The sequence below is a fragment of the Brassica oleracea genome, chromosome C4, assembly GCF_000695525.1.
Source record: "Brassica oleracea var. oleracea cultivar TO1000 chromosome C4, BOL, whole genome shotgun sequence".
In the NCBI taxonomy this organism is placed as follows: domain Eukaryota; kingdom Viridiplantae; phylum Streptophyta; class Magnoliopsida; order Brassicales; family Brassicaceae; genus Brassica; species Brassica oleracea.
Window position 1 is genome coordinate 39,157,182 of NC_027751.1, and position 25,745 is coordinate 39,182,926.

General features: G+C 38.6%; 4 protein-coding genes across 4 annotated transcripts; 2 read left to right on the plus strand and 2 right to left on the minus strand.

The window, feature by feature from the left end:
• Nucleotides 1-1,151: 1,151 nt before the first annotated feature.
• On the minus strand, nt 1,152-2,963 carry LOC106339485 (E3 ubiquitin-protein ligase SINA-like 7). Its single transcript, XM_013778309.1, has 2 exons — nt 2,436-2,963; nt 1,152-2,230 (listed from the first exon to the last, which is right to left on the minus strand). Exons 1-2 carry the CDS (start codon nt 2,622-2,624, stop codon nt 1,568-1,570), a joined length of 852 nt encoding a protein of 283 aa, XP_013633763.1. The 5' UTR covers nt 2,625-2,963; the 3' UTR covers nt 1,152-1,567.
• A 5,050-nt stretch (nt 2,964-8,013) lies between these two features.
• On the plus strand, nt 8,014-10,832 carry LOC106337601 (probable serine/threonine-protein kinase At1g18390). Its single transcript, XM_013776707.1, has 5 exons — nt 8,014-8,907; nt 9,117-9,140; nt 9,245-9,538; nt 9,619-9,924; nt 10,018-10,832. The coding sequence occupies exons 1-5, from the start codon at nt 8,121-8,123 to the stop codon at nt 10,674-10,676; spliced, it is 2,070 nt and encodes a 689-aa protein (XP_013632161.1). The 5' UTR covers nt 8,014-8,120; the 3' UTR covers nt 10,677-10,832.
• Nucleotides 10,833-13,853: 3,021 nt separating this feature from the next.
• LOC106340102 (probable receptor-like protein kinase At1g67000) lies at nt 13,854-16,189 on the minus strand. The gene is made up of 2 exons (XM_013778966.1): nt 15,167-16,189; nt 13,854-15,085 (listed from the first exon to the last, which is right to left on the minus strand). The coding sequence occupies exons 1-2, from the start codon at nt 16,158-16,160 to the stop codon at nt 13,992-13,994; spliced, it is 2,088 nt and encodes a 695-aa protein (XP_013634420.1). The 5' UTR covers nt 16,161-16,189; the 3' UTR covers nt 13,854-13,991.
• A 2,915-nt stretch (nt 16,190-19,104) lies between these two features.
• LOC106338855 lies at nt 19,105-21,592 on the plus strand. Its single transcript, XM_013777737.1, has 4 exons — nt 19,105-20,637; nt 20,740-21,271; nt 21,345-21,444; nt 21,533-21,592. The coding sequence occupies exons 1-4, from the start codon at nt 19,443-19,445 to the stop codon at nt 21,590-21,592; spliced, it is 1,887 nt and encodes a 628-aa protein (XP_013633191.1). The 5' UTR covers nt 19,105-19,442.
• The last annotated feature ends 4,153 nt before the right edge of the window (nt 21,593-25,745 follow it).

Here is a 25,745-nt window from a genome sequence, read left to right on the forward strand (position 1 = left end):
TATGAATATCATAGCTAAAGTCTGGCCGAGTCATTCGTAAGTAAACCAAGCGACCAACCAGGCGCCTGTATTTGGATGGATCGTCGAACAGAGGGCTCCCTGTCCTTCCAAGCTAATGGTTTTGTTCTATCGGTGTCAATGCTTGTACATGTGTTCTTGTAAGAGGACGTGTAATAACAGTCTAGTGAAAGATACTGAAAAAAGGATAACGTCATTAGTAATGTTTCTGTGGTAGCATTATCAATGGAATAACATACTGCGTTTGATAAATTAAACTGAGTAGATTCCTAAACGAGACAAGCCCGTAAGAAAGAATGAGATAGATAAAAGACAGATCTTTTTAAACTGAAACCAAATCTGATCTTACTTCACATGTCACAACTTATATATAAAGGATAATGGATGGGTTAAATAAACCGGAGGAGATAGATAGTCTCCATAGGTGAAAACAATAAAGAAGGACACCCCTTTTATATCACCCATTTACCTTACTCTTGGTTCAACTTCTTGATGCAGAGCTTCAAGTTCAACAATTCACCACGCAATAAACTATGAGGGATCAACATGGAATTCTCTTGAGGAGTTTCCAAGTTTACCTCAAGAATCTCTTCACATCTGGTGATTCATATGTCATACTGTGTCCATCCGAAATTGTGTATCCTGATGCGCACACAAATTATAGTGACCGTAGAGATCAATGTATGAGCCGGCGAAGTTGCAATCTTGTACAGGACAAGAGCAAGGAGAGAAGTTACATTCCTTCTTATGCAATGATTCTTTTCCCAAAGAGACGTTCTCAGTGCATCCAAGCTTGGCGTTAAGGCATGATACAAAAGACTGATGCGAGCACAGTCTCCATTGCTTTGCAGCGGTTGTGTATTTATTATACATGAGCAAGTCTCCAATTAATTAAGAAAATGTAGCCACTATTTTTGTCTTTTAAGTGTTCCTTCCATAATTGTCAGATTCATATACTAAATGAACATTGAATTCAATACCGTATCATTAAATCTTCAGTCTATTCACGCTTGATGACTAAACTTCAGTTACCTTACATAGAAATGGAGCCAAACTATCTCTTTAGGTTTTGTAAGAAAGTGGCAGAAATAAAGAGCAATAAATGGCTATATAGCCAGCGTTTGAGACTTAGAGTATTAGATTCACTATCAACAGCGATGTAGTGAATCGAAAACAAGTTTATCTATTAAGTAATCTTCCAAAGTAATAATTTTCAATGACATCGCTAGAGAGAGCTTCCTCAGTCATGATGGGTAGGGGGATAAACTGAAAATCGCTACATTTTTGTTGCAAAACCATGCCACCCAAATATGGTATGATCCGAATGTGGCCAACGCTTTTCTCAAACCAAATAAACCAATCCGTAAAGCCAAAAATGTTTATGCCTAGATCTTAGTTATATATGTATCATGCCAAAACATGCATATTAACGCCAGTTTGGGGTGTATACCTTGATTTTACTAGTTCATTCACTAGATACAGTTTCCGCAGTAATATAAAAGATAGAAGGACCTTCTTCTATATGACCCCGCTCTTCTTGATCGGTTGTTCAGCTTCTTGATTTGATGCAAAGCTTCATCTTCAACAAATCACCACGCAACAAACTGCGAGGGATCAACATGAAATTCGCTTGAGGGGTTTGACCGCTCACTTGAAGAACCCTCTTCACCTCTGGTGATTCGTAAGTCACGGTGTGTCCATTCACAGTGTATGAGAGATTGTATGAGAATTCTCCAACTTCTGGAGCACACGGTGCGATGCAGCTTACAGCAACATTAACACCATACGTCTCCTCGAAACACTCCACTGTAAACAACAGATGCTTCTTATATTCCCACAAAACTAATATCTTATCGCTGATGTTCGTCTGCACGCTGAAGGAGAGTCCACAAATGAAACAATCTGAACATTCACTATCCGGGTGGGTAAGACAGTAGTGATCGGAGAGATTCTTGTATGATCCAGCGTAGCGGCAGTTGACTACAGGGCAGGAGCAAAGAGAGAAGCTGCATTGTATTAGATGCGTTGATTCTTTCCCATAAGAGACATTCTTTGAACAACCCATCTTGGCGTTTGGGCATGGGATGAAAATGGATTCAAGAACATTCTCCATCGCTCTACATCTTTTGTCACCGATGGGGGAAGCACAGGCGGGGCATTTATTACTCAATTTGGGACAGCAAGAAGAGCAAGCTAAGTGTCCATTATCACACTGTTATATAATACAAAACCCAATTGATTAAAAGCTGTATCCAACTTATTTTGCAGTAGATCTCAAATTAGCCAACATGAACTGATTCAAACAGTTAACAGTAAATGTAACAAAGAACACAAAAGTGTCGGATTGGAGACAAAACATACTCTCTTTTTTACCAAAATTACAGTTTCAAGCTAGGAAGTCTAGTTATTAACAAAACCTGGAAGATGGGAATTGTCAATGGTTCGAAGCAAATGGGACAGTCGAGAAGATCGGAATCCAGGAGCATCAGCGAGCGTTTCTTCGCTCCGTCACCAGAAGATACTGAGGAGCGTTTTCTCTTTTGCGAGGTGGGAATGCTGCTGCTCGACCCATTTACTTCGTCTGAATTTTCTGCTTCACCAGCCATGTCGGAGAGGTGGCTAAACCCTAATCCTCTTCCTTCTCCCCTAAATCAACAAATCTTTCACGCTCCTGATTTCATTTCCAACTTTTTTATTAAAAAAAGAAAAGCAGTGAAGTTAAAAGGAAAATTTGCCACCTATCAAAATTCGACTAATGAAGAATTATCCTGTAAGGTTATTGGATTCTCAAAATCACTTTTTATTGGGAAATAGTAGGGATCCTATTATGTAAATACGAAACATTCGGGTACTGATACTAGTGAACACTATCTTGTAACGTATAAGGCAGAGCCGACGTCCTGTAAGTGAATCTAAGAAAGCTTTTCATATCGACTTGAATTTTCTTGTCACAGTATCAAAGCACTAACTTAAAATCTTAGGCTCTTAGATTCCTTAGGGGAACCTTAGACATATCGCAATTTTTCTACAGAACTGGAAGAAATAAAAAAATTAAAGAGAAAATTTCAAAGATTGAATCAAAAGAAAGGATTAAGACCCTTCTCTCTCTCCTCTTCATTCCTCTCTTCCATCTCTAGCCGCTCTTAATCAAGCTTCCATCTCTGCTCCGGCGTTCGGAAGCCTCGGTCCTGGTCTGGGTTCACGTTAGCTTTGGTGCCGGTGGCTCTCTCTTCCCTTTATCTTGTTTTCCGTGTTGCTTTTCTTCCTCTTTTTTCCTTGTCCTTCGACATGTTTGAAATTGAGGCCATGGTATTTTTCCGTTAAGCTGTTTATGTCTCGTCTCTCCAACATGGCGTAACGGCTCAGCACTAAGAAGAATGGGTCGGGTTCTCTTGCCCGGGCTTGATGCGAGCCGTGATGATCATTGTATTGATATTGATGAAAACTTGAATGATTCAGAATGATATAATGTATGTTTTAAATATTGTTTGTAGTAAATAAATCAGTTGAAGACTTTATATCATGTGTATCTTGTTTGATTATAATATTTAATCTTTGGATTTTGGGTTTAAGTGAAAATGGGATAAATGATAAGTGACTTTGGGGTTTAACATAAGGAGATATGATGTTAAGTGAGTTTGGGGTTTAGGGATTTGATTTTCAAAGATTTAGATATGGTCATGGTAAATTCCTCGTAAAAATACACGGGCCTGGTAGATTCCTCGTAATACACGTGTCCTCGCAAATGTATAAAACACGCAGGCCTAGTAAATTCGTCGTAATACACATGTCCTCGTAAATGCGTCGTATCAGCTTCCGTGTAAATTCGCCATAACGCTAAAAACACGGGTCTGGTAAATTCATCGTAATTAAAAACACGGGCCTGGCAGATTCCTCGTAAAATTACGACGACTTTACGTGGAATGGTGTTTGCTTATATAAACTCGAACGCATGATTGAGGAAACCTCGTTCATTCTTCTCAATTCGCCTCTCTCTCCACCCGCCCCTCTTCTCACATAAGTTTTTTTTTTAATATATGTTAGTTTAGGGAATTAGTTTAGGTGGTTAGTTTAGGTAACGGGACTCTATATCGATATATTTGGTTACGCAATTAAACTGATTACATTTTTTTTCAATTTAGATGGATCATAGGAAGATACCACTCACTTATAGACAGATATTTGTCGACGGTGTTGGGACATCTTCGTCCATCCCATCATCTTTTTCCGATCCGGAGGAGTTCCCGACTCTCAGACGTTTCAGAGAGTTTATCGGTCCCCTCCTCCTCTTCCACCTCAGATGCCTCCACCTCCTGCCCCAGCAGCTCCACCTCAGCCTGCACCAGAAGCAGCCGGAGTTCATCCAGATTTTCTTGTGCCTCCATCTGCACCATACACAACATATACAGTCGATGATCTTCTCTCCCAGCCTGCACGAGAAGGTTTAGAGATTCTGAACCCCGATCGACCGCCGGGTACTTATTGGTAAGTTTTGTATTTTTATTATTTATAAATTTTACATCATTTTAAATTTCTAACAAGTTGGTACAATTTTCAGGTTTGGAGTCAACAACCGAATACGGACGGAGCGTTTACGTCACCATCAAAGGCTACTTCGTCGAGACCCATCCGAACTGGACTTTGACGTCTGAGCACGTTAGGACGAGGTGGTTCAAAAAATTTGTGGTAAGTTTTTTTCGAATTTTTATTTTAAATAATTAATTAAATATTTTTAAAATTTTGTTTCTTTTAGTAAACGTGGCACTGATCCTTAGCAATCAACGATAGGGTGAAGGCGGAATTTGTTGCAAAAGCAAAGACCCACCTTACGAACACCGTGTCGGATTAGAAGGACAAGTGGGAGTACTACGTGTATGAGGTGAAACCCACTGAGATCACAAAGGATGTATGGGATGGCCTCATCGCCTATTGGAATCTGCCCACCTCGATCGATAAAGCCAACAAGTGCTCCGCTTTCAGTAGGACGAAGGATGAGGAAGGTCATTTGCCCATGGTTCATACAACTAGGTAAAACCACACGCCGGGATCAGTTTGGAAGTAGTAAATTTTATCTTTAATATTTAATTTTATTTCTTCTTTCTTATTAATTAATATTATTTAACTTTCTATTAGTTTGTAGGTCGAGAAGATAGGAGTCTTACCATCTCTGTTTGATCTATTCAAGCTTATTCATGGGACACCAGCCGAGACTTTTGCAGATCCAGCATCAGAGAAGCTCTTCAATGAGGTCGCTGCTCGGGTTGAAGGGCGCGAGATGCAGCTAACCCAACAGTCTCCTGATGGATTACTCGTCAAGTTGTCACAGAGGAGGTCGACAAGATCTTCCACAAGGTAAAATTTTAAAATATGTTTTATATTTTAATAATTATTTCATAATTACTTAAATTAAAAAAAAATCTAGGTGGCTCCTAGAAAGAAGGGACGAACGGTGGGCATAGTCTCCGTCAACGAAGTCGCAAGGGAGACTCAGACGTGTCAATGGGGCAGCCCATAGTGACTGTTGTTTGGGCTAGCCGAGAAGACAGACAGCGCACTCAGGACTAGGCCCGTATCCAGAATGAATAGAAGGAGGATAAGACTTCGTGGAGACGGTGCTGCTGTTGCCGTCTAACGACCGTCCATTTCGTCCTATGCTTTGAGACGGGATCATGAGACTTCTCGGATGCAGGCTCGGATAGATGCCCTGCAGGTCCGCTAGGACTCCTTTGAAGATCTTCTCGACGTTATGGCGGTTTGAAACCCGCTCATGTAGAGGGCAGTTGGAAACCCGCTCATGTAGAGGGCGGTTGGATACCCGCTTCTGCAGAGAGCGTTGGAGCAGAGACGAGAGACTCTCGGGATGGGACAGCCTCCCCCGGAATCTACGGATCGAGGTTCTATGGAAACGAGCGGTCCCTACAACTACGACGGCGTGATCCCGTAGCTTTTTTTTGGTTTTGTAAATTATAAATTAAATATTATTTTATGACATTTCTCTTTTAAAAATATATTTCAAATTTCAAAATTTCATTTTATAATTTCAATTTTTTAAATTTTAAATTTTAATATTTAATTTTAATTTCAATATTTCATATATATAATAGTCGTAAAGTCCTCGTAAAATTAATATGGAGTTTACTAGGATTCATTGTAAAATCCTCGTAAGTTTTACGAGGTCTTTACATGGAAATACTTGTAACTTCCATGTAACGTAACATTTTCAAGGACATTACTTGGTAGGACTTTTAAATTCGTCGTCAATTGAACAACCATTTAAATACGACATTACAATGAAACTTAACGAGTCTTACAACGCGTTTACGACGAATATGTTTCATTCGCTTTTACGACAAAAAACTTTTCTCGTAATTTTACGCGGAATTTACGACGAATCTTCCATTACGACGATCATTTAACAACGAAACTCGCCTCCTTGTTAATTCATCGTAACACCCCTATGACGACGAATTAACAAGGAATACTGTCCTTGTAAAAAATATGTTTTCTTGTATTGTTTAACGAAATTACAAATATTTTACCTTTTCGATTTTCCTTAGTTTTAGTAGTGTTAAGGCATACCGTACTTCCTAATGAGATCAAGATAGAAGGTCCAATTTTGATTACGGTCTAAGAGAATCTCTAACCTCACTCTATTTTTCACTTTAAAATAGAATCTCTAATCTTACTCTATTATCCACTCTATTATAAAATAAAAATATATATTTATTCTATAAATAAATAAATTCATTTATTTTTTTGTTCATCATTCTTTTTTTACTCTTTAATAAAGTATCATTAGAGTAAAATATAATTTTATTATAGATTTACTTCTTTTTTTTCAAGAAAAAAATAGAATGATCCATTAAATATGGTCTAAGGGCCGACTGGTTCAAACACAGCGGTTGCGGGTGCGGGAGTTTGCGGATCCGGGTGGTTACGGTTCCAAGCGTCATTACGCGTTTTGCATGATTGGCACAACGTTTGAAAATTGTTGCGTTTGCAGGATATTTGTGACTGGTTGATTATAAGATATTGCAGCGGTTTAATAATAAATTATCCATATTGACATATTATAACATTTTAAAAATATAAGAAACATACTATTGTAATAAAATATAATAAATATCAATATAATATGATTAATAAAAATATTATGTTTATTTATAAAAATTTTAAATTAGTTGAAAGTTATAATTTTAATAAAATTTGTTATATTAAAACTTTTACAAAATATTTTATTTCATTTTATATATGTGTGTATATTAATGTTTAAAAATTCTAATAAATAGTTAGTTTAAAGTTTTTATAAAACAAATTATGATTTTTTTTGTGAATTTTAATTTTTATATATTTTTATTTATAATATTTCCATTTTGAAATTTTAATTTTAAAATTTTAAAGTATTTTTGAAAATAAATTTATATTTATTTTTCCACCCGCAACCGTCCGCAACCGCAAACGCTAGCTGGAACCAGCTTTATATTTTATGAGGTTCAGAGCGGTTTGAAGCGATTTGTAGCAGTTTGTATGATTGTTTCGAAACGCTGTCAACCGCTACCAACCGCAAAAAATGCGTTTGTGGGTCGTAGCGGGAAAACCAGTCAAGCCCTAAGTCTTTTTTAACACTGTAAAACTTCATTGATCAAGAACAACATTACAAGAGAGGAATACAAAGTCAGTGAGCTAGGAGAACCCCCGGAAACAAGCTAGCGGAACCTAAGACATTATGGTCTAAGAGCAATGGGAGTTGCTCTAAGTCTCTATCTTTCTTTTGAAGCCTTATTGGAAATTTCCTTCATTAATGTCAACGTTATTGTACCGCACTTGCTTTTAAGGCCGTCCTGAAAAAAAAAAACCAAAAGATATGTATATCAGTGAAAATTCATATTTTGATAGCAACCAAGAATAATAAAAATATTTTAAAATATTTTAGTTAGTTAAACAAATAATATAATAAGAAACCTTAGTTTTCTTTACCTTTTTTCAACTCAGGAAACCAAGACTTAGACAACAACAAAAACCATTGACATTTTTCTTCTTGTTCTTCTTCATCATCATCTTGTTCATCGCTCAAAGGCAAGAAAGAGAAAAAAACAGGAAACATGATCAATCTCCTCCAGTCTCTAAAAAGATCGCTGGCTTATGCAGTCTTATGGATGCTCTTTATGATTCTGGATTGTGTTTTGTCAGTTAATGAGCGTCACAAACACTGCGCTCCAACGTTTAGCTGTGGACATAAGATAGATCTGTATTATCCCTTTTGGACATCTGACAGAGAAGAGTGCGGCCACCCGGATTTCAAAGTCAACTGCAGCGACGGTTTTGCAGAGCTTACCATTTCCTCAGTAAAGTTGAGAATCCTTGAGATGAATTCTAAGTCTAGAATCATCAGACTTGCCAGAATGGATTACATCAACGATCTTTGTCCCCATAAGCCTGAGAACGCAACACTCAACAATCAAGTCCTTCCATTTTCTGAAGACACCGAGCTCCTAACGTTTTACTACCGATGTCGTCTTAGCCCAAAAGTGGATTTTACTAACAGCGGCCACATCAGACAGCTCCACTGTGGGGATGATACTGGTAGACCAAGTTTTTCTGTCTCGTCCCATTTATATTCTCGGAAAAGGGAAATCATCAATGAGTTAAGGGAATCATGTGGAAGCATCGTCAATGTTCCTGTCTCTCGATCTGCCTTGAGGATAGAAGAGAGAAATCAGAGTGCGGAGGCTATAACGAAGGCTCTTGAAAAGGGTTTCGAGCTTAGCTTTAACAGAGATTGTTCGCGATGCAGAAGATCAAAGGGAGCTTGTGGATATAATAACACCTTGGGAGGATTCGTCTGCTATTGTATAAATGAGCCTCATAAGCATACCTGTGAAAAGAATGGTAATGGTTTCTTTTCGTCATATCTCTGAATATTTTTGAAGTACTGAAATCTTGTTTTAGTCTGAAACTAATTTGTTAATCTTTAACTGGGACTAGTTTAGCGAAACATTTAGAAAAACTCCTTTTTCTTAAAAAATTGCTTCAATCACAATGTTAGGTTCTGTCTTCAGTTTGAACTAACATTTTTCCTGTGAAATTTGTTCATGCAGGTCTATCCAAACCAGCAAAAATAGGTATGTTTCTACCCTTTTCCTTGCAAGGCAACTAATTTCAGTAAAACATACCTAAGAAACCAACAATAATCTGACGGAGCTCCTGACTTTTTGTTTATCACAAGGCATTGGATTCGTTTGTGGTTTCTTGGGTGCCACTCTTTTAGCAGCATGTTTGCTCTGTTTCTACATCCGGAGAAGGAAGAAACTGGCAGCACAATACACAAACAAAGGTCTTTCAGCTACTCCTCCCACATCAATCTACAGAAGCAACCATGCTCTCATGCCATCTATCTCTAACCTAGCAAACAGAAGTGTCGATTATGGAGTTCAAGTCTTCAGCTACGAAGAACTCGAGGAAGCCACTGATCATTTCTCTAGAGAGCTCGGAGATGGAGGATTCAGTACTGTCTACTACGGTAAGAACCAAACTACGTACGAAATAAAAGCCTCAAAACTCACCTTTTTTTTAAAAAACTTTTATACAAAAACTCTGAAGGCATACTAAAGGATGGACGTGCCGTAGCTGTAAAACGCTTCTTTGAGAAGTCCCTGAAACGTGTGGAGCAGTTCAAGAACGAGATCGATATCTTGAAATCCTTAAAACACCCGAACCTAGTGATTCTATACGGATGCACAACGAGACATAGCAGAGAGCTACTCTTAGTGTATGAATACATCTCTAATGGCACACTCGCTGATAATCTCCATGGAGACCAAGCACAGTCTCGTCCTATTGACTGGCCTGGTCGGCTCAACATCGCCATTCAAACCGGCAGTGCATTGTCCTTCCTCCATGCCTCAGGTAAATTAAACACACATTGAGATTCCTACATTCACCATCATATACCAAAAATCGGGATGTTACATATTATTGATGAAGCTCTATGATTTACAGGAATTATACACAGAGATGTTAAGACTACGAACATTCTTCTAGATAGCAACTACCAAGTCAAAGTGGCTGACTTCGGTCTCTCGCGGTTGTTTCCGCCGGATCTATCTCATATCTCTACTGGGCCGCAAGGAACTCCGGGGTACGTTGATCCTGAGTATTATCAATGTTATCGTCTCAACGAGAAGAGCGATGTGTACAGCTTCGGAGTCGTACTCTCGGAGCTGATCTCATCCAAAAAAGCAGTTGATATCACCAGAAGTCGCGAGGACATCAACCTCGCGAACATGGCTATCTCCAAAATAGGAAATGACTCCGTTCAGGAGCTGGCGGATTTGTCTCTCGGATTCGCGAGGGATCCTTCAGTTAATAGGATGATGATTTCGGTTGCTGAGCTGGCGTTCCGCTGTTTGCAACAGGAGAGGGAGGCAAGGCCGTCCATGGATGAGGTCGTTAAGGTTCTGAGAGAGATTCAGAAGGAAGGTGAAAGTGATGCTCCTGATGTGGTGGAGGTAGAAGTGAGGAGCGGAGATGAAGCTGCGTTGTTAAAGCACGGTGTTCCTCCGGTGTTATCGCCAGTGTCTGAGAAAGAGACGAGTGGTTCAAATACGACGACGACGACGACGAGTAGTTCTAGTAGGACGAGGAAGAGTTCGTTCTGAGAGGAGAGACTCTGGACCAAAGCGAGGGTTTGGTGTCAGTACATGGATAAATCATTTGCGAATTTCACCTTTTTGTCAATTACTATTCGTTAATTGTTTTACTAACTAACATTTTGATGAGAAATGATCACTTGTTTAATCAATTGATCTTCTTAAATGCTGAACTATAATTTTACCAATAGACTATCTGAATGTATAATCGAAACCAACTAGAATTTAAAAATATTTAGTGGAGCTCGAAGATTATAAAAAAATTCAGATCGTAGACATAATTAATTGAGTAACAATAACAAGAAAAAACTTAAGAAATCTTAAGCCATAGAGTTAATCAAGTACATCTTTTAAATATTATGTGTAAGTTGTAAATGGGGTTTTTGATAAAGGAAATTAGAGTGCATAACAATCAAACACTTATTAAATTCATTATCTAACAAAATTTCCTATATATTTTGTTATTGATTTAAATATTTTGATTGATTTAGAAATCCATATAGTATTTATAATTCCAAGTAAAATATGCAAATCCGAAGGTTTTCCCTCGGATTTGAGTCTTTGTATTTTTAACTAAAAAATCCAAACAAATAATTCAAATCCATTATTAAATCAAATATATTAGTAAATCCGTACGTTTGAATAACACTTGATTTGATATAGAATTTATGAATCATTAAACCAATAACACATGATTTTAATACAGATTTGAAAATCATAGAACCAATAACACTAGATTTAGTTCGAATTTTCAAATCCATTAAAATACAACAACCAATAACCCCTACTAAATAGTTAGGATTCACTGTATAGTTTTAATCTTATATCCACTAGTGGTATATACGTGCTTTGTTAGAGGTGTTTTTTTTTTTCCTAAATTGTGGTATTATTGTGTTCTTTATTTTGATTCTATTGTGGTTAAACTGAGCGTATTGGTGTGACGGTTTTGTTTGAAAGCGTTAGGTAGTTGAGTCTTTGAAAATTTGTTTGTTATTTTGTTTTTTTATTGAAAAGGTTGGAGGTGCTTATGAACCAAGCGAATGAGTTGTTGTTGTTTGAATTTGATTGCTTTAATGTGCAAAACATGTATAGTATGGTCTTTTTTTGGGGCCAAATATTAGATCTTATGTGTTTAGCTTACAAATTGTGTGGGTGGACATGATATTATGTGTTTTTCATAGATGATGTTGTTGTGTGGTGTGTTGAATATTCTAATAAGTTGGCCGAATCATTTTTCTATTCGGTCTGTTTTCCAAAGATTTTAACGGTTAGGATATCTTTGTTGTGTTATTATGGCCTATGTCAGTGGTGAATCTACAACCAAAATGGGAAGGGCATCTTCCCCTATAGATTTTACCAAAAAATGAATTTTATTTAGTATTTGTAATGGATTTTGGAATAATTAATTAAATATGTCCTCCTTACAATCTCAAACATGGAGTTTAATGCTCCTCTTTTTTTCTTTGAAAATTTACCTCATATGATAAAACTTTCTAGATCCACCATTGTGGGTGATTGTCAATATTGTATTCTTATGTGGATACATTATGGATTTTTTTTTTCATTTTATGCTTGTTTACTTTTGTTAATTGTGGAGTTATTTTGACTGATATCACGGGAAAGTTATGGTTTTTTATTTGATAGGGTGTTACGTTATTAGTACTACGATTGTAAGGGAGTTATTTGATCATTGACAATGTTTTGTATTCTCTCGACATATGTGTAAATTCTAGCTTGGTATGGGTTGAAGCAAATTTATAATTGGACACTATAATGACGAACATGTAAAGAAGACTGTTGTTCTTTGAAGTTTAAAATAATATTAAGTTAATTGCAAAAAATGAAAATGCATCTTTGATTGTTGGAGGTGGTGCTGCATTTGTTTTGCCTTTGACTGTTGGTAGGCCGTTGTTGTTCATTTGGGACTCATGTTCCTTTTAAAACAATTTAGTTACACTCTAAGGTGCTTATTGTTTGCCATGAACTATTGAAATAGCATAATATCATTTTGTATGACTAATTGCTATTTTGATTGTTGATTGTTGATTGTTTAGTGGTTGTAGACAGACCTAATGTTGATGGAGGTTGTCGAAAACTTCAGAGTAAACGATATTTATTACACCAAGCTCAGTGTTGAGTGTGGAGCTGTGTGATAACCTGAAACAATTATTTGTGCGTGTAAATGTGTATTGTGTATATGGTGGTGGCATTTCCGATGAGGAGGAAAGGGTGAGTAACGGAAGCACGACAAACTTTTCATGATACGTGTAAGCTGTTCGGATCGTTGGAAAAACATAATGTTTTTGCGTGCTAACTTTCCCAAATCATCTACATAGTGAAACGCTCAATTAATTGTAATCGTAGTGATTACCATTACAATCAATTCTACACAACGTGGTGGTTGATCTATAAACTCTCCAACGTTTGACCTTTACGTAAAGTTCTTATTGTAGTGTTGGTCTGGTTGACTGAATTCAATCATATTTTTCTAACATCAGTACCTGCATCGTAATGTATGTAAACAACAAACAGTGAAGTTCTTGTAGTGTATCCGTAAGAAGCTAGTACGCAGTATTTGGTTACCTTGTTCTTGTTTTTCCTAGGGGGATATAGCGGCGGATTTAGAAGACGATCCTCTACCTTGTCTGACTTTGAGTTCATCATATTGGGCCTTGCTTTGTTCTCCTTCGCGAATACATGCTCTCTTCATTATTGATTAAGAAAATAAAAATCATTTGTAAAGAAATTTCTAAAAAGAATTTTAGTAAAGCACTGAAGAGTATTCTCAACTTTTTTTTCAATAGATCTCTGGATCTCAACGAATCCAGAAAGACATTGATCCTTAGGTATTATAAAACTAAATAAGACTTTTTTGCATAAATCTAGCTTCAACTATGTCATATTGTAATGTATTCAATCATACCCATCAGATCGCTCATCGGTGACTATAGTTGTTGAGATGAAGAAAGTGTAAGTTCTCTTGAAGCTCCTCTGAAGTGTCTTTTGCAGTTTGTCGGCATCAGCTATGCCTTCATCTTCTTTCCCTGAAGAAAAGAATCCAATGCCTTTACATGTATGATCCATGAAAGGCAAATGTTATACGTGTACATGTCTATGTTTACTTCAACTGTTATATTCCTACACTATATTACAAATCATTAATGCTTTTATCATCAAATTATACATAATGTCATTTTACACACCAAATAATAATTTACATCTACTTGATAATTTGGTACAAGTGTTTGACAGACGGACGTGCACATACGCTATATTTTTAGGCACATAGAGAAGTTGGAGTAAGACATAAATTTGTGATGAAACTTATGCACTTTCCTCGGAGGAGATTGAATTTTTATCTTCAGGTACAGATGGAGGCATAGGAGATGCAGATAAATGCAAAAGATCCTTAGGAGGAGCCTCAAGAGCACTAAAGCTTCCCTCCATCATTTCAACGACTCTGTTCATCGATGGGCGATCTGATGGGCATGCTTGAATACATGACAATCCAACAAGAATCATCTTCCTTGCAAACTCGTCATCTTCGTCTTCTGTTATCTGATCTTCTAGAAACCTTTTACAATCTCCCTTTTCAAGACTTTTATAGATCCAATCTGGGAAATACATTGAACTACTGTTGTTGTCTGATACAGAGTTCCTATTTCTTGCTCCCATCATTTCAAGTACCAACATTCCATAACTATACACATCTGACTTGTGAGAGACTCTCCCGTAGATTCTTGAAAACACTTCGGGTGCGATGTACCCGATGGTCCCTCTTGTCTCTGACATCCACAAGATACTTTCTTGACTCCCACAGAGCCTGGCGAGTCCAAAATCAGAAATCTTGGGACAGAGATCTTTTCCCAACAGTATGTTCTGTGGTTTTATGTCGAAATGAACAATCCTTGTCTTGCAAGCATAGTGCAAGTACTGAAGGCCTCTTGCAACTCCGAGTGCAATATCATACATCTTTCCCATGTCAATGCGCAGTGAGGGCTGGCTCGTTATGAACTTATCGAGTGAACCATTCTCTACAAATTCATATATTATTGCTCTTTTAGACCCTTCGAAGCAGAAGCCTAGCAGAGAAACAATATGGATATAGGATGTTCTGCTCATACTCGCCACTTCGTTAATGAAATCTTCACCATTCTTCTTTGATTCTTTTAAGACCTTTACTGCAACCTTGAGCCCTTCACAAAGGTTTCCTTCATATACAATTCCATATCCCCCTCTCCCGATTTCTTGAGCGAACGAGTTTGTGATTTCCTTCACCTCAGCGTAGTTATATCGTTTCAGCGGTATAAGTTCCTCAAAATTCTCTATTCTTGGATGTTCTAATGCTTCTATCTTGTTCAGAAAGTATATGAGCATTGATAGAATCAATAATGTCAAACATATAATGAGGATTAACGCTGCACATGAAACTGACTATTGTTAAGAAAATTTGTATTGGAAAGAATAAAAACAAAAATTTATATTGCTAGAAAACTAACCTCTAGAACCTGTCAAGGGATAATTAAAGCTAGTTGGATCAGCTCCGGCCGAAGACTTTGGGAGTTCACCAGAACTTGTTTTCATGCATTTGAATCCAAGTAAAGAACCGGAGAACTCCTTTATCCTGTTAGGATAAAAAGAAAAGTCTTCTTTGCAGCAAAACTGATTTGCAAACTTGTCGAAACTGCAAAACCCACCGGTTTTTAAACAATGTTTACATGGTCTGTCGTTGATCTTCAGCTTCACTTCGAATCCTTCTCTCAATACATTTCCCAAATTCCAGGCTTCTTTCTCAGGTATGAAACCTGCAGGAACAATAACATTGGAGATTGTTCGACAAGACTGGTAGTAATGTTCATCGTGATACACTGAACCAGTCCCTCCATTTGAACAAGTGAAGTTCTCAAGGTAATGAAAGCGAGGGTCACAGTTAGAGAAAACGATGAGGTTCTTGTAATTTGGGGATCGCTGAAAGATTTTAGGAGGAGAGATTGTGTTGCCCTCCCCCCATCCTCTTTCTTTCTCTCTCGAGAAAGAGAAAGTAGAGTATAAAGGAGTAAATGATAGAGAAGAGCAGAAGGAAGGTGAATAATCTTGTCTTACAAGTTTAAGAGTTTTGAATGTGTTGTCTATGTGAAGAACATTGAAAAAGATGTTGGAGATATTTATAGAGGTTTTGTTAGAAACTCTGTCGCAGCTAAGCTTCAATAATGGATGGCCACAAGGCTCACCACGATTCTCTCCCCAGAAGGGGAATGTTGCGCTGAGGTTTCCACACTCAAAAACAGAGTCGCATGACAAGAAAGCTTGGTTGCTTAGTGCACAAGGAAAATTATGAAACAGGAACATGAACAAAGTTACAAAACAACACCCTAGTGCTGGAGTATCCATCATTTTGTTTAAAGTATAATTCCTTCTGTTTCTTGGAGAAATGAGGAAGAGTAACAGTAAAAGAAAATTCTTCAGAAGGAAACACAGCTTAATTAATATCATAGGAAGAGTTAGGTGATGGCCATTAAGGCTTCACCCTCTACAAGGCCTTGCTTTGCTAGACAAAGGTCCTCTGTTTATTAAACAAAGAAATGAAAGAAAGGTCTCTTTTTCACACTTTGGTGAGAACACTGGACTTCAGACTAGTCTCCGTTAACCCTACAGATACGAATCCTGGATAAGGACTTTTTGTAAGCTCAGAACCAATTAGTCTGAATGGATTATCGAGTTTGTTGCTAGTTGATAACATTAAATTTCAATTAAATGCAAAGAGATCAGATTTCATTTACTTGTTAAACAGTAAGAACCGGACGAGTCTTTCCATCTCCAGCAAGAAAGATATAAGCATTTTGTTAATTTCAATGAAGTAAACATTTGGATTAAAATTCAGTTAAGACATACAATCTTGAAATGCAAATTTGCATTTTGATTTGAAGTCTTTATGTTTGTGTCTACTAAATAAACTTATTCTTTTTCTTTAATAAAGAAAGGGAATTAAGTTTAAAGAAAATGTAAAATAAAGATTTACAAATACAAAATGCATGGGAGACTTGGATATGTTGAAAGGCCAAGTCAAGAGTGAAAGTGACAAATAAACTCGGAGAGTATATATTTTATACATTGTTAGCATTCACCAATAATATTTAGAAGCCTTTCATTTACTAGTCCTTGTGGAGATTCGTGTTAACGTATAAGAAAGACTCAATCATTGAACCCACTACTCCATTACTTTGGATATTCCTTGTAAAGAGTCATTTGAAGCTTTCGGTTTACTAAGACTTCTGATCCATGCTTCTTCCAATACTTTTGAGCTGCGGGCCATGGTTTCTAAAACCAATTTAAATAGGATCTGTATCCAATTTCATGAAAAAACAAATGCCTGTTGAAAACTTTGGGAGACGAGAAACTCGTGTAATCAAAATTTGTAATAACATAATTTTTGGGGAACCATAGTTTCTGTGATAATCACACAAACACAACAAATCGAAAAGACAGAAAAATGTGTGAAGAGTTTTTATTGATTTTAGACTGAATTTTATGAAAAGCTACCTAAGTACCCCTTTTCAAAGATCAAGCCAAACATAGTTCGTTTTATACAAGAGATTGAAATGCTTTCGCAAAATTCGTCAAATAACCAGATACAAAGAATAAAACAACAAATCATGGCAATATTGCGTTTAATACTAGATTTGCTACACTAAACCACCTAAAAACTAAGTTCTCTAAGGCTAAATCCGGATGCAGAACATGTGGAGTCTAAGAATTCATGGTCAATGTATCTCTCTTTTCTCTTGTCTTGACCTCTTCTTCATTTAGTTCTCCAAGGTTGGCCAACTTTCCGATTTACTATAAATTTAGAGAAGTGGTGAGGAGGAGTGGACGGGGACGAACAGGCGAAGACTTAAGGACTAGGAGGAGAGGGAAGGACTAGTGGCGACTAGGAACGAAGGATGAGTGGACTGAACGGGATCAAACGGGCAAGGACGTCCGGACGATGGCAAATGGGCGAGCACGTGGTCAGGGCGAGCAGGTTCACTGTTGTCTCTTCTTGTCTTCCGTTGGTTGTTCCGTGTAACCCCATTCAGTTTCTAATGTTATTTCGTAAAACGTCGAGTTTTTTATATGAAAGTTGTTTCGTAAAAACTGTATCATTTTGTTTTACAAAAGTTGTTTCGTAAAATCTGGTAAAATCTGGTAAAATCTGTGTCGTTTTGTTTCACAAAAGTTATTTCGTGAAAAATGTTCCGAAGTAACTTATACGAAAGATGTTCTAAATTGTGTCTATGTTAGTTTTATGAAATTTTATTTCGTATTAATTTTGTTTTGAGAAATATATTCCGTAGAATCACTACAAGAAAACACGGACAATACCGACGGAAAAACCGACCGAAAAAATCTGTCAGGATTTTCCAACGGAATTCCGACGAAAACTTGTCGGAAATCTACTTCGGCAAATTCGTCGGAACTTTGTCGGAAAATCCTGACAGAATACTTTCGTCGGTATTTGGTCATACGATCCCGACAGAAAAACGACAAAAATCTGACAAAAATATGACCGTTGCAAAAAATTGACACATACCGACAAAATACCGTCGGATTGAACAGCCGTTTCACTTCCCGACGGAATACCGACGAATTTGCAGCCGTTGCACTTCCCGACGAAATACCGACGAATTATGTAGCCGTTAGTATCCGTTTAAATTACCGACGGAACACCGACGGGTTCTGGACGTTAATTTAGCCGTTATCATTCCCGACGGAATACCGACGAATATTTTCCGTCGGGAAGTTTTCCAGATTCATTATAAATACGACCTCTCCTTCATTCATTCAAATCACAACAAAACAATATAAATTATGGGTACTCCTTATAATTTCCGTTCTTGGTTAGATCAACCTCATATGGATCCAAATACAAATTTACTTACGGAGGAATACGCACGTGGTATTCAAGAATTCATGGGGGTGGTTCAAAGTCAACCGGAAGCAAGAACAAGTAAGTATTTATTATGTCCATGTTCTACTTGTAAGAATAATATCCGTGTCAAAAAAATGGAAGTATGGAGTCATTTATATTTGAAAGGATTTACACGTGGTTATAAGATTTGGTATCTTCATGGAGAAAGATTTGAGTATGGTAGTAGTAGCGAACCTCAAACTGCCGATAGGTTAGATGAACCTACCACGGATGTAGATTTTGGGATAGGGACTGTTCAGATGGTATATGATGCATATGGAGAAAATTTACCGTCGGGTGAAGAGGAAGGAGATAGACAAGAACAACCCAATTTAGAAAATTTCCCATGTGAAGAGGAAGGCGAACGAGAACAACCCAATCTAGAAGCCAGGAGATTTTTTGAAATGTTAGATGCAGCTAAGCAGCCATTGTATCAAGGATGTAAAGATGGGCATTCACATTTATCATCCGCAAGTCGATTGATGGCGCTAAAGACTAACTATAATTTGGCTGAAGAATGTGTGGATGCGATTGCAGATTTTATTAGAGATGTTCTACCTGAAGATAATCTTGCACCTGGCTCATATTATGAGGTACAAAAATTGGTCGCTGGTCTTGGCTTACCATATCAGGTGATAGATGTATGCATCGATAACTGCATGATTTACTGGAGAGCAGATGAGAACAGGGAGAATTGTAAATTCTGTCGGAAACCTCGTTATCAGGATACAAGTGGAAGAGTTCCGGTGCCATACAAACGAATGTGGTAGTTGCCGTTGACTGAAAGATTAAAGAGGTTATATCAGTCTGAACGAACAACAGAACCAATGAGATGGCATGCAAAGCACTTAACAAATTGTGAGATAACACATCCTTCCGATGCAGAGGCGTGGAAGCATTTTCAATCAACATATCCAGAATTTGCATCTGAGGTAAGAAATGTGTATCTTGCATTATGCACAGATGGTTTCAGCCCATTTGGAAAGCATGGAAGACAATATTCATTGTGGCCGGTAATCTTGACACCTTACAACTTACCACCACATTTGTGTATGCGACGGGAGTTTTTGTTCCTCTCAATTCTCGTTCCCGGGCCAGATCATCCTAAGAGATCACTGGATGTGTTTCTTCAGCCATTGATATATGAGCTGCAATTATTATGGGAGCACGGTGTTCATACATACGATGTTTCGCGGAAAGAGAATTTTCAGATGCGAGCAGTACTTATGTGGACAATAAGTGATTTTCCAGCATATGGTATGTTATCTGGATGGACCACGCATGGGAGGCTATCATGTCCTTATTGCCAAGACAACACAGATGCTTTCCAACTAAAAAATGGTAGGAAATCGTGTTGGTTTGACTGTCACAGGAGATTTCTACCACACGATCATCCATATCGTAAGAGTAAGACATTGTTTACAAAGAACAAGAGGGTGTTTGACAGTCCACCTGAAGAAGTAAGTGGCAAAAAGTTGAAGGAACAATTAAGAGATTTTGGTGCAGATAGAACGGCAGACGTGGGTGGAAACGGACATGAACCGATTTATGGTGTAGGGGAAAATCATAATTGGCATAAGAAGAGTATCTTCTGGGATTTGCCCTATTGGGAGACTCATTTGTTGCGGCACTGTTTAGATGTCATGCATATTGAGAAGAACTTTTTCGACAATTTGATGAACACCATCCTTGATGTCCAAGGCAAGACGAAGGATAACTTGAAGTCAAGACTGGATTTGGTTGATATTTGTGCTCGTCCCGAACTTCATGTTGATGAGCACGGTAAAGGTCCTATTCCCATATATCGACTGGATGCAACTGCAAAAGAAGAGTTTTTTGATTGGATAACACACAGTGTTAAATTTCCAGACGGTTATGCATCAAGTTTGCGTAATTGTGTTGACAAAAGTGAAGGGAAGTTTACTGGCTTGAAGAGCCATGATTGTCATGTAATGATGCAGCGCCTCCTTCCTTTTGCGTTTTCCGCACTATTGCCACGAAATGTCCACGAAGCAACCGCAGGTACTTTAAAATTTAACATAGTTAAATTAATTGTCATATTATTTTTTAATGCTTATATATATATATATATGCTTATGGAATTTGTTTTCTTCGTGTATGTAGGGATAAGTGCTTTCTTCCGTGATTTATGCTCGAGATCACTCACATCAGATGGTATCCGCAATTTGGAAGTTAAAATACCGGTGATCCTATGCAACCTCGAGAAGATATTTCCTCCATCATTTTTTGATGTTATGGAGCATCTTGCTATTCATCTTGCGAGAGAAGCGGCACTCGGTGGTCCCGTGCAGTACAGGTGGATGTATTTGTACGAACGGTTTATGTTTCATCTGAAGAAGAAGGTCAAGAATTTAAGCAAGGTGGAGGGATCAATAGTGGCTCAGTGCATCAATGAGGAAACCTCAAACTTTGCTGAATACTACTTTCCATCAGAAGTTCGAACAAAAAGTCGAAGACCTGCACGGCATGATGATAGAGGTGAAAGGGCAACTTATTATGTTTATGTGCCAAACATGTTTACACAAATTGGACGACATAGTGGAAAGTCAACGGACCGGATACTTACAGTGGCTGAGCATGCTCATTTGCACACATATTTGCTTACAAACTGCGAAGACATTCTTGAATATGAGAGGTACATAGATTTAAAAATATGAATTATTTGCAATATTTTTGAAACATATCTAACATTTTTGTGTTTTTTACAGTATTTACTTGGCAGAGATGCGCTTAAAGTACCCGGATGCGACAGAAGAACAACTCGAACAACTCAAGCAAAACAACTTTGCAACATGGCTTTCTGATTATGTAAGTGTCTAATCAGTAATTAGTGGTAACTAACCGTTTTACTTATTATCTTTTAATGAACGAAAACATTTTTTTTTTGTTTTTATAGGTAAGCCATTGTTTAGCTATTGGGCACCCACCTAAAGATTGGTTACTTCCGACGGAATAAAGTCGTCGGTTTTATTTTCAGTTACCGACGGACTTTCTTCGTCGGTATTTTCTGAATATTCCGATGAACTCCCTTTGTCGGTATTTTCTGAAAATTCCGACGAATTCTCTTTGTCGGTATTCTCTATAAATACCGACGGATATGTGTCGTCGGAAATTTTAGAAAAAAACCGACGGAATATGTTCGTCGGTATTTGCCGACGAAATATGTTCGTCGGTATTTACCGACGAATTTCCGACGAATATCTGTATACCGACGAGATGATACCGACGGACATTTTTCGTCGGGATTTCATCGGTATGCGACTTTCCCGACGAGATTATAATGGATTTGTCCATCGGTATCGCGCAGTTTTTTTGTAGTGAATGTTCTACATAAAATAAGGTTCTCATTAAATCCTTTTGAAAGAATGTTTTCCGAATAATCCTTGCTCGCGCGTAAATTATTTTATACTCTTTCCGGAGAGAGTTATACGAAGCTTATTCTGATTTATCGTTATTTAAACTGAAGCCTATTCTGATATATCGTTATTTAAACTGGTGCAGCGTATGTAGAATTATTCTCTAAACATTTCCGGATCGGTTACATGAACAACACATTTTGCTATGTTTTAAGTGATCTCAGACGTTGATATTTCTATGACCGATATTTACCCCAACAATTAGCCCTTCATTTGTTAGAGTTACGTGTGATTTTGACAAGGTTATGATAAGTGTTTAAGCATGATCAAAATTGCTATGTGAGTCACAGTTCATATGTAAACAGTCTACAAAGGTAAAATCATAAGTTTCTAATTGCAAAGAGTAGAGTTGATGCGTATCTATCATATTACCGTCTCTTTTCTGTCTCGGCTTGTTTATATTCTCATTCTAGGTCTCATCTTTCCATCTTTCCGTAGACTTGTATCTATTATAGGAGATATATGTCATTAGGGTCATAATTGTAATTAGTCAATACCTAATCACTTATGTACTCTGTATAAATACTGTACTTGTACATATTAATAAGGTATTCAGCCTCCATTTATACATGGTATCAGAGCTCACGATACCTTGATTTTTTTTTCCGCCGTTCTTCACACCCTCTTCTTCTTCTTCTCTTCTCTTCATCCTCTGTTTCTCTTAACTCTCTGTTTCACATCATCTCTCTCTCATCAATCATGTCGAACGAATCTCCTGCTTCATCCACTGAGACGATCATTGTCTCCAACACTCGTACGTTGCTCAACGTTAATATGGCTAACGTCACAAAGTTGACATCTACGAACTTCATTATGTGGAAGCGTCAAGTAAACTCTCTCCTTGACGGCTATGGTCTAGCGGGTCATGTCGAAGGATCCATTGAGATCCCACCACCGACTCTTACGGTTGATGGTCAAGTCACTATCAACAATGAGTACTCGCTGTGGAAGCGCCAAGATAACCTCATCTACAGCGCCTTACTTGGAGCCATCACAACACCGGTGCAAGCGCTCCTCTCAACCACCACCACTGCTGCAGATATCTGGATTACTCTCTCTGCAACCTATGCTAAGCCGAGTCGTGGTCATATCCTCCAGCTGCGACAACAACTCAAACAGTGGACGAAAGGAACCAAGTCCATTGATGAGTATATGCAAGGACTCACAAATCGCTTTGATCAATTGGCACTCCTTGAGAAGCCGCTGGATCATGAAGACAAGATCTAGTTCATTCTCACAGGTCTCCCAGATGACTACAAGACAGAGGTCGATCAGATTGAGGGCAGAGACCCCACTCCTCCCCTAACAGAGATCCATGAAAAGCTCATTCAACATGAACTGAAGCTAGCGATGAAGTCTGAGACACTATCTCCTCTGCCGGTTACGGCGAACGTGGCGAATTACCGTGGTCACAACAACAACTCCAACAGCAGCCGAGGTCATGGCAGATCCAACAACCGTGGCTCTTACAACAACAACTGGAGCAATCGCAGGAACAACTCCAATAATCAGGGTTACTCCCCGCGACCGTATCAGGGACGTTGCCAAATCTGTGGTATTCATGGCCACAGTGCTCGTACCTGTTCTCAGCTCCAACTTCATGGAAGTTCTGGAAACTCGAACCAGTCATCTGTGTCCTCCTATGCTCCTTGGCAGCCTCGGGCTCATCTTGCGTCTGCAGCGGCATACAATGCTAACAACTGGCTCCTACACAGCAGAGCAACACACCATCTCACCACAGACCTCAACACCCTGGCTCTTCATCAACCCTACAACGGTGGAGAAGAGGTCATGACTGCTGATGGCACTGGCATGCCCATCACGCACACTGGTTGGTTCAGCACTTCTTCCTACCCCTCATCGCTCTCTTACTTTGAATGATGTGTTATATGTACCGAATGTTACGAAAAACCTGATCTCGGTTTATAAAATTTGCAATACTAATGGAGTCTCCGTTGAATTCTGTCCTGCACACTTTCAGGTGAAGGATCTCAGCACGGGGGTTCAGTTGCTCCAAGGCAAAACTAAGAATGAGTTGTATGAGTGGCCGATTCAACCTTCCTCTCCAATGTCGTTGTTTGCTTCATCTTCGTAGAAACCTGATCTTCTCTCTTGGCATGCTCGACTTGGTCATCCGGCCTTACCAGTCTTAAAGTCTTTAGTTTCGAAATTCTCTTTACCAGTCTCATTGTCGTCTGCAAACGATTTGTCTTGTTCGGATTGTTCTATCAATAAAAGCCATAAGCTACCATTTTACTCAAACACAATTGCCTCTTATCATCCTCTTGAGTATCTGTATACAGATGTGTGGTCGTCTCCAATTGTGTCCATCGATGGCTACAAGTACTATCTTGTCATTGTTGATCTGTACACTCGCTATACCTGGCTGTATCCACTCAAGCTGAAATCGCAAGTCCATGACACATTCATCAGATTCAAGGTGCTGGTTGAGAACAGATTCAAACACAAGATAGGTACTCTATACTCCGACAATGGTGGTGAATTCATTGCCTTGCGTCAGTTTCTGTCGACTCACGGTATTACGCATCTTACTACTCCTCCTCATACACCTGAGCTGAATGGCATATCCGAACGGAAGCATCGACATGTGGTAGAGACTGGTCTTACCCTACTTGGTCAAGCTTCAATGCCAAAGACGTACTGGAGCTACGCCTTCGCTACTGCTGTTTATCTCTCTTGGCAGCCTCGGGCTCATCTTGCGTCTGCAGCGGCATACAATGCTAACAACTGGCTCCTACACAGCAGAGCAACACACCATCTCACCACAGACCTCAACACCCTGGCTCTTCATCAACCCTACAACGGTGGAGAAGAGGTCATGACTGCTGATGGCACTGGCATGCCCATCACGCACACTGGTTGGTTCAGCACTTCTTCCTACCCCTCATCGCTCTCTTACTTTGAATGATGTGTTATATGTACCAAATGTTACGAAATACCTGATCTCGGTTTATAAAATGTGCAATACTAATGGAGTTTTCTTTGAATTCTTTCCTGCACACTTTCAGGTGAAGGATCTCAGCACGGGGGTTCAGTTGCTCCAAGGCAAAACTAAGAATGAGTTGTATGAGTGGCCGGTTCAACCTTCCTCTCCAATGTCGTTGTTTGCTTCATCTTCGCAGAAACCTGATCTTCTCTCTTGGCATGCTCGACTTGGTCATCCGGCCTTACCAGTCTTAAAGTCTTTAGTTTCGAAATTCTCTTTACCAGTCTCATTGTCGTCTGCAAACGATTTGTCTTGTTCGGATTGTTCTATCAATAAAAGCCATAAGCTACCATTTTACTCAAACACAATTGCCTCTTATCATCCTCTTGAGTATCTGTATACAGATGTGTGGTCGTCTCCAATTGTGTCCATCGATGGCTACAAGTACTATCTTGTCATTGTTGATCTGTACACTCGCTATACCTGGCTGTATCCACTCAAGCTGAAATCGCAAGTCCATGACACATTCATCAGATTCAAGGTGCTGGTTGAGAACAGATTCAAACACAAGATAGGTACTCTATACTCCGACAATGGTGGTGAATTCATTGCCTTGCGTCAGTTTCTGTCGACTCACTGTATTACGCATCTTACTACTCCTCCTCATACACCTGAGCTGAATGGCATATCCGAACGGAAGCATCGACATGTGGTAGAGACTGGTCTTACCCTACTTGGTCAAGCTT

Excerpts from the sequence above, each read along its gene's own strand:
- LOC106340102 (XM_013778966.1), bottom strand. The coding sequence starts at position 16,160 with ATGATATTAATTAAGCTGTGTTTCCTTCTGAAGAATTTTCTTTTACTG. Across the intron at positions 15,086-15,166 it reads TCCCTTGACAGGTTCTAGAG|CGTTAATCCTCATTATATGT; the intron begins GTTAGTTTTCTA and ends TTTCATGTGCAG.
- LOC106338855 (XM_013777737.1), top strand. The coding sequence starts at position 19,443 with ATGAGATGGCATGCAAAGCACTTAACAAATTGTGAGATAACACATCCT. Across the intron at positions 20,638-20,739 it reads TGTCCACGAAGCAACCGCAG|GGATAAGTGCTTTCTTCCGT; the intron begins GTACTTTAAAAT and ends TCGTGTATGTAG. Across the intron at positions 21,272-21,344 it reads GACATTCTTGAATATGAGAG|TATTTACTTGGCAGAGATGC; the intron begins GTACATAGATTT and ends TGTTTTTTACAG.
- LOC106337601 (XM_013776707.1), top strand. The coding sequence starts at position 8,121 with ATGATCAATCTCCTCCAGTCTCTAAAAAGATCGCTGGCTTATGCAGTC. Across the intron at positions 9,141-9,244 it reads ATCCAAACCAGCAAAAATAG|GCATTGGATTCGTTTGTGGT; the intron begins GTATGTTTCTAC and ends GTTTATCACAAG. Across the intron at positions 9,925-10,017 it reads GTCCTTCCTCCATGCCTCAG|GAATTATACACAGAGATGTT; the intron begins GTAAATTAAACA and ends TATGATTTACAG.
- LOC106339485 (XM_013778309.1), bottom strand. The coding sequence starts at position 2,624 with ATGGCTGGTGAAGCAGAAAATTCAGACGAAGTAAATGGGTCGAGCAGC. Across the intron at positions 2,231-2,435 it reads TGACAATTCCCATCTTCCAG|TGTGATAATGGACACTTAGC; the intron begins GTTTTGTTAATA and ends ATTATATAACAG.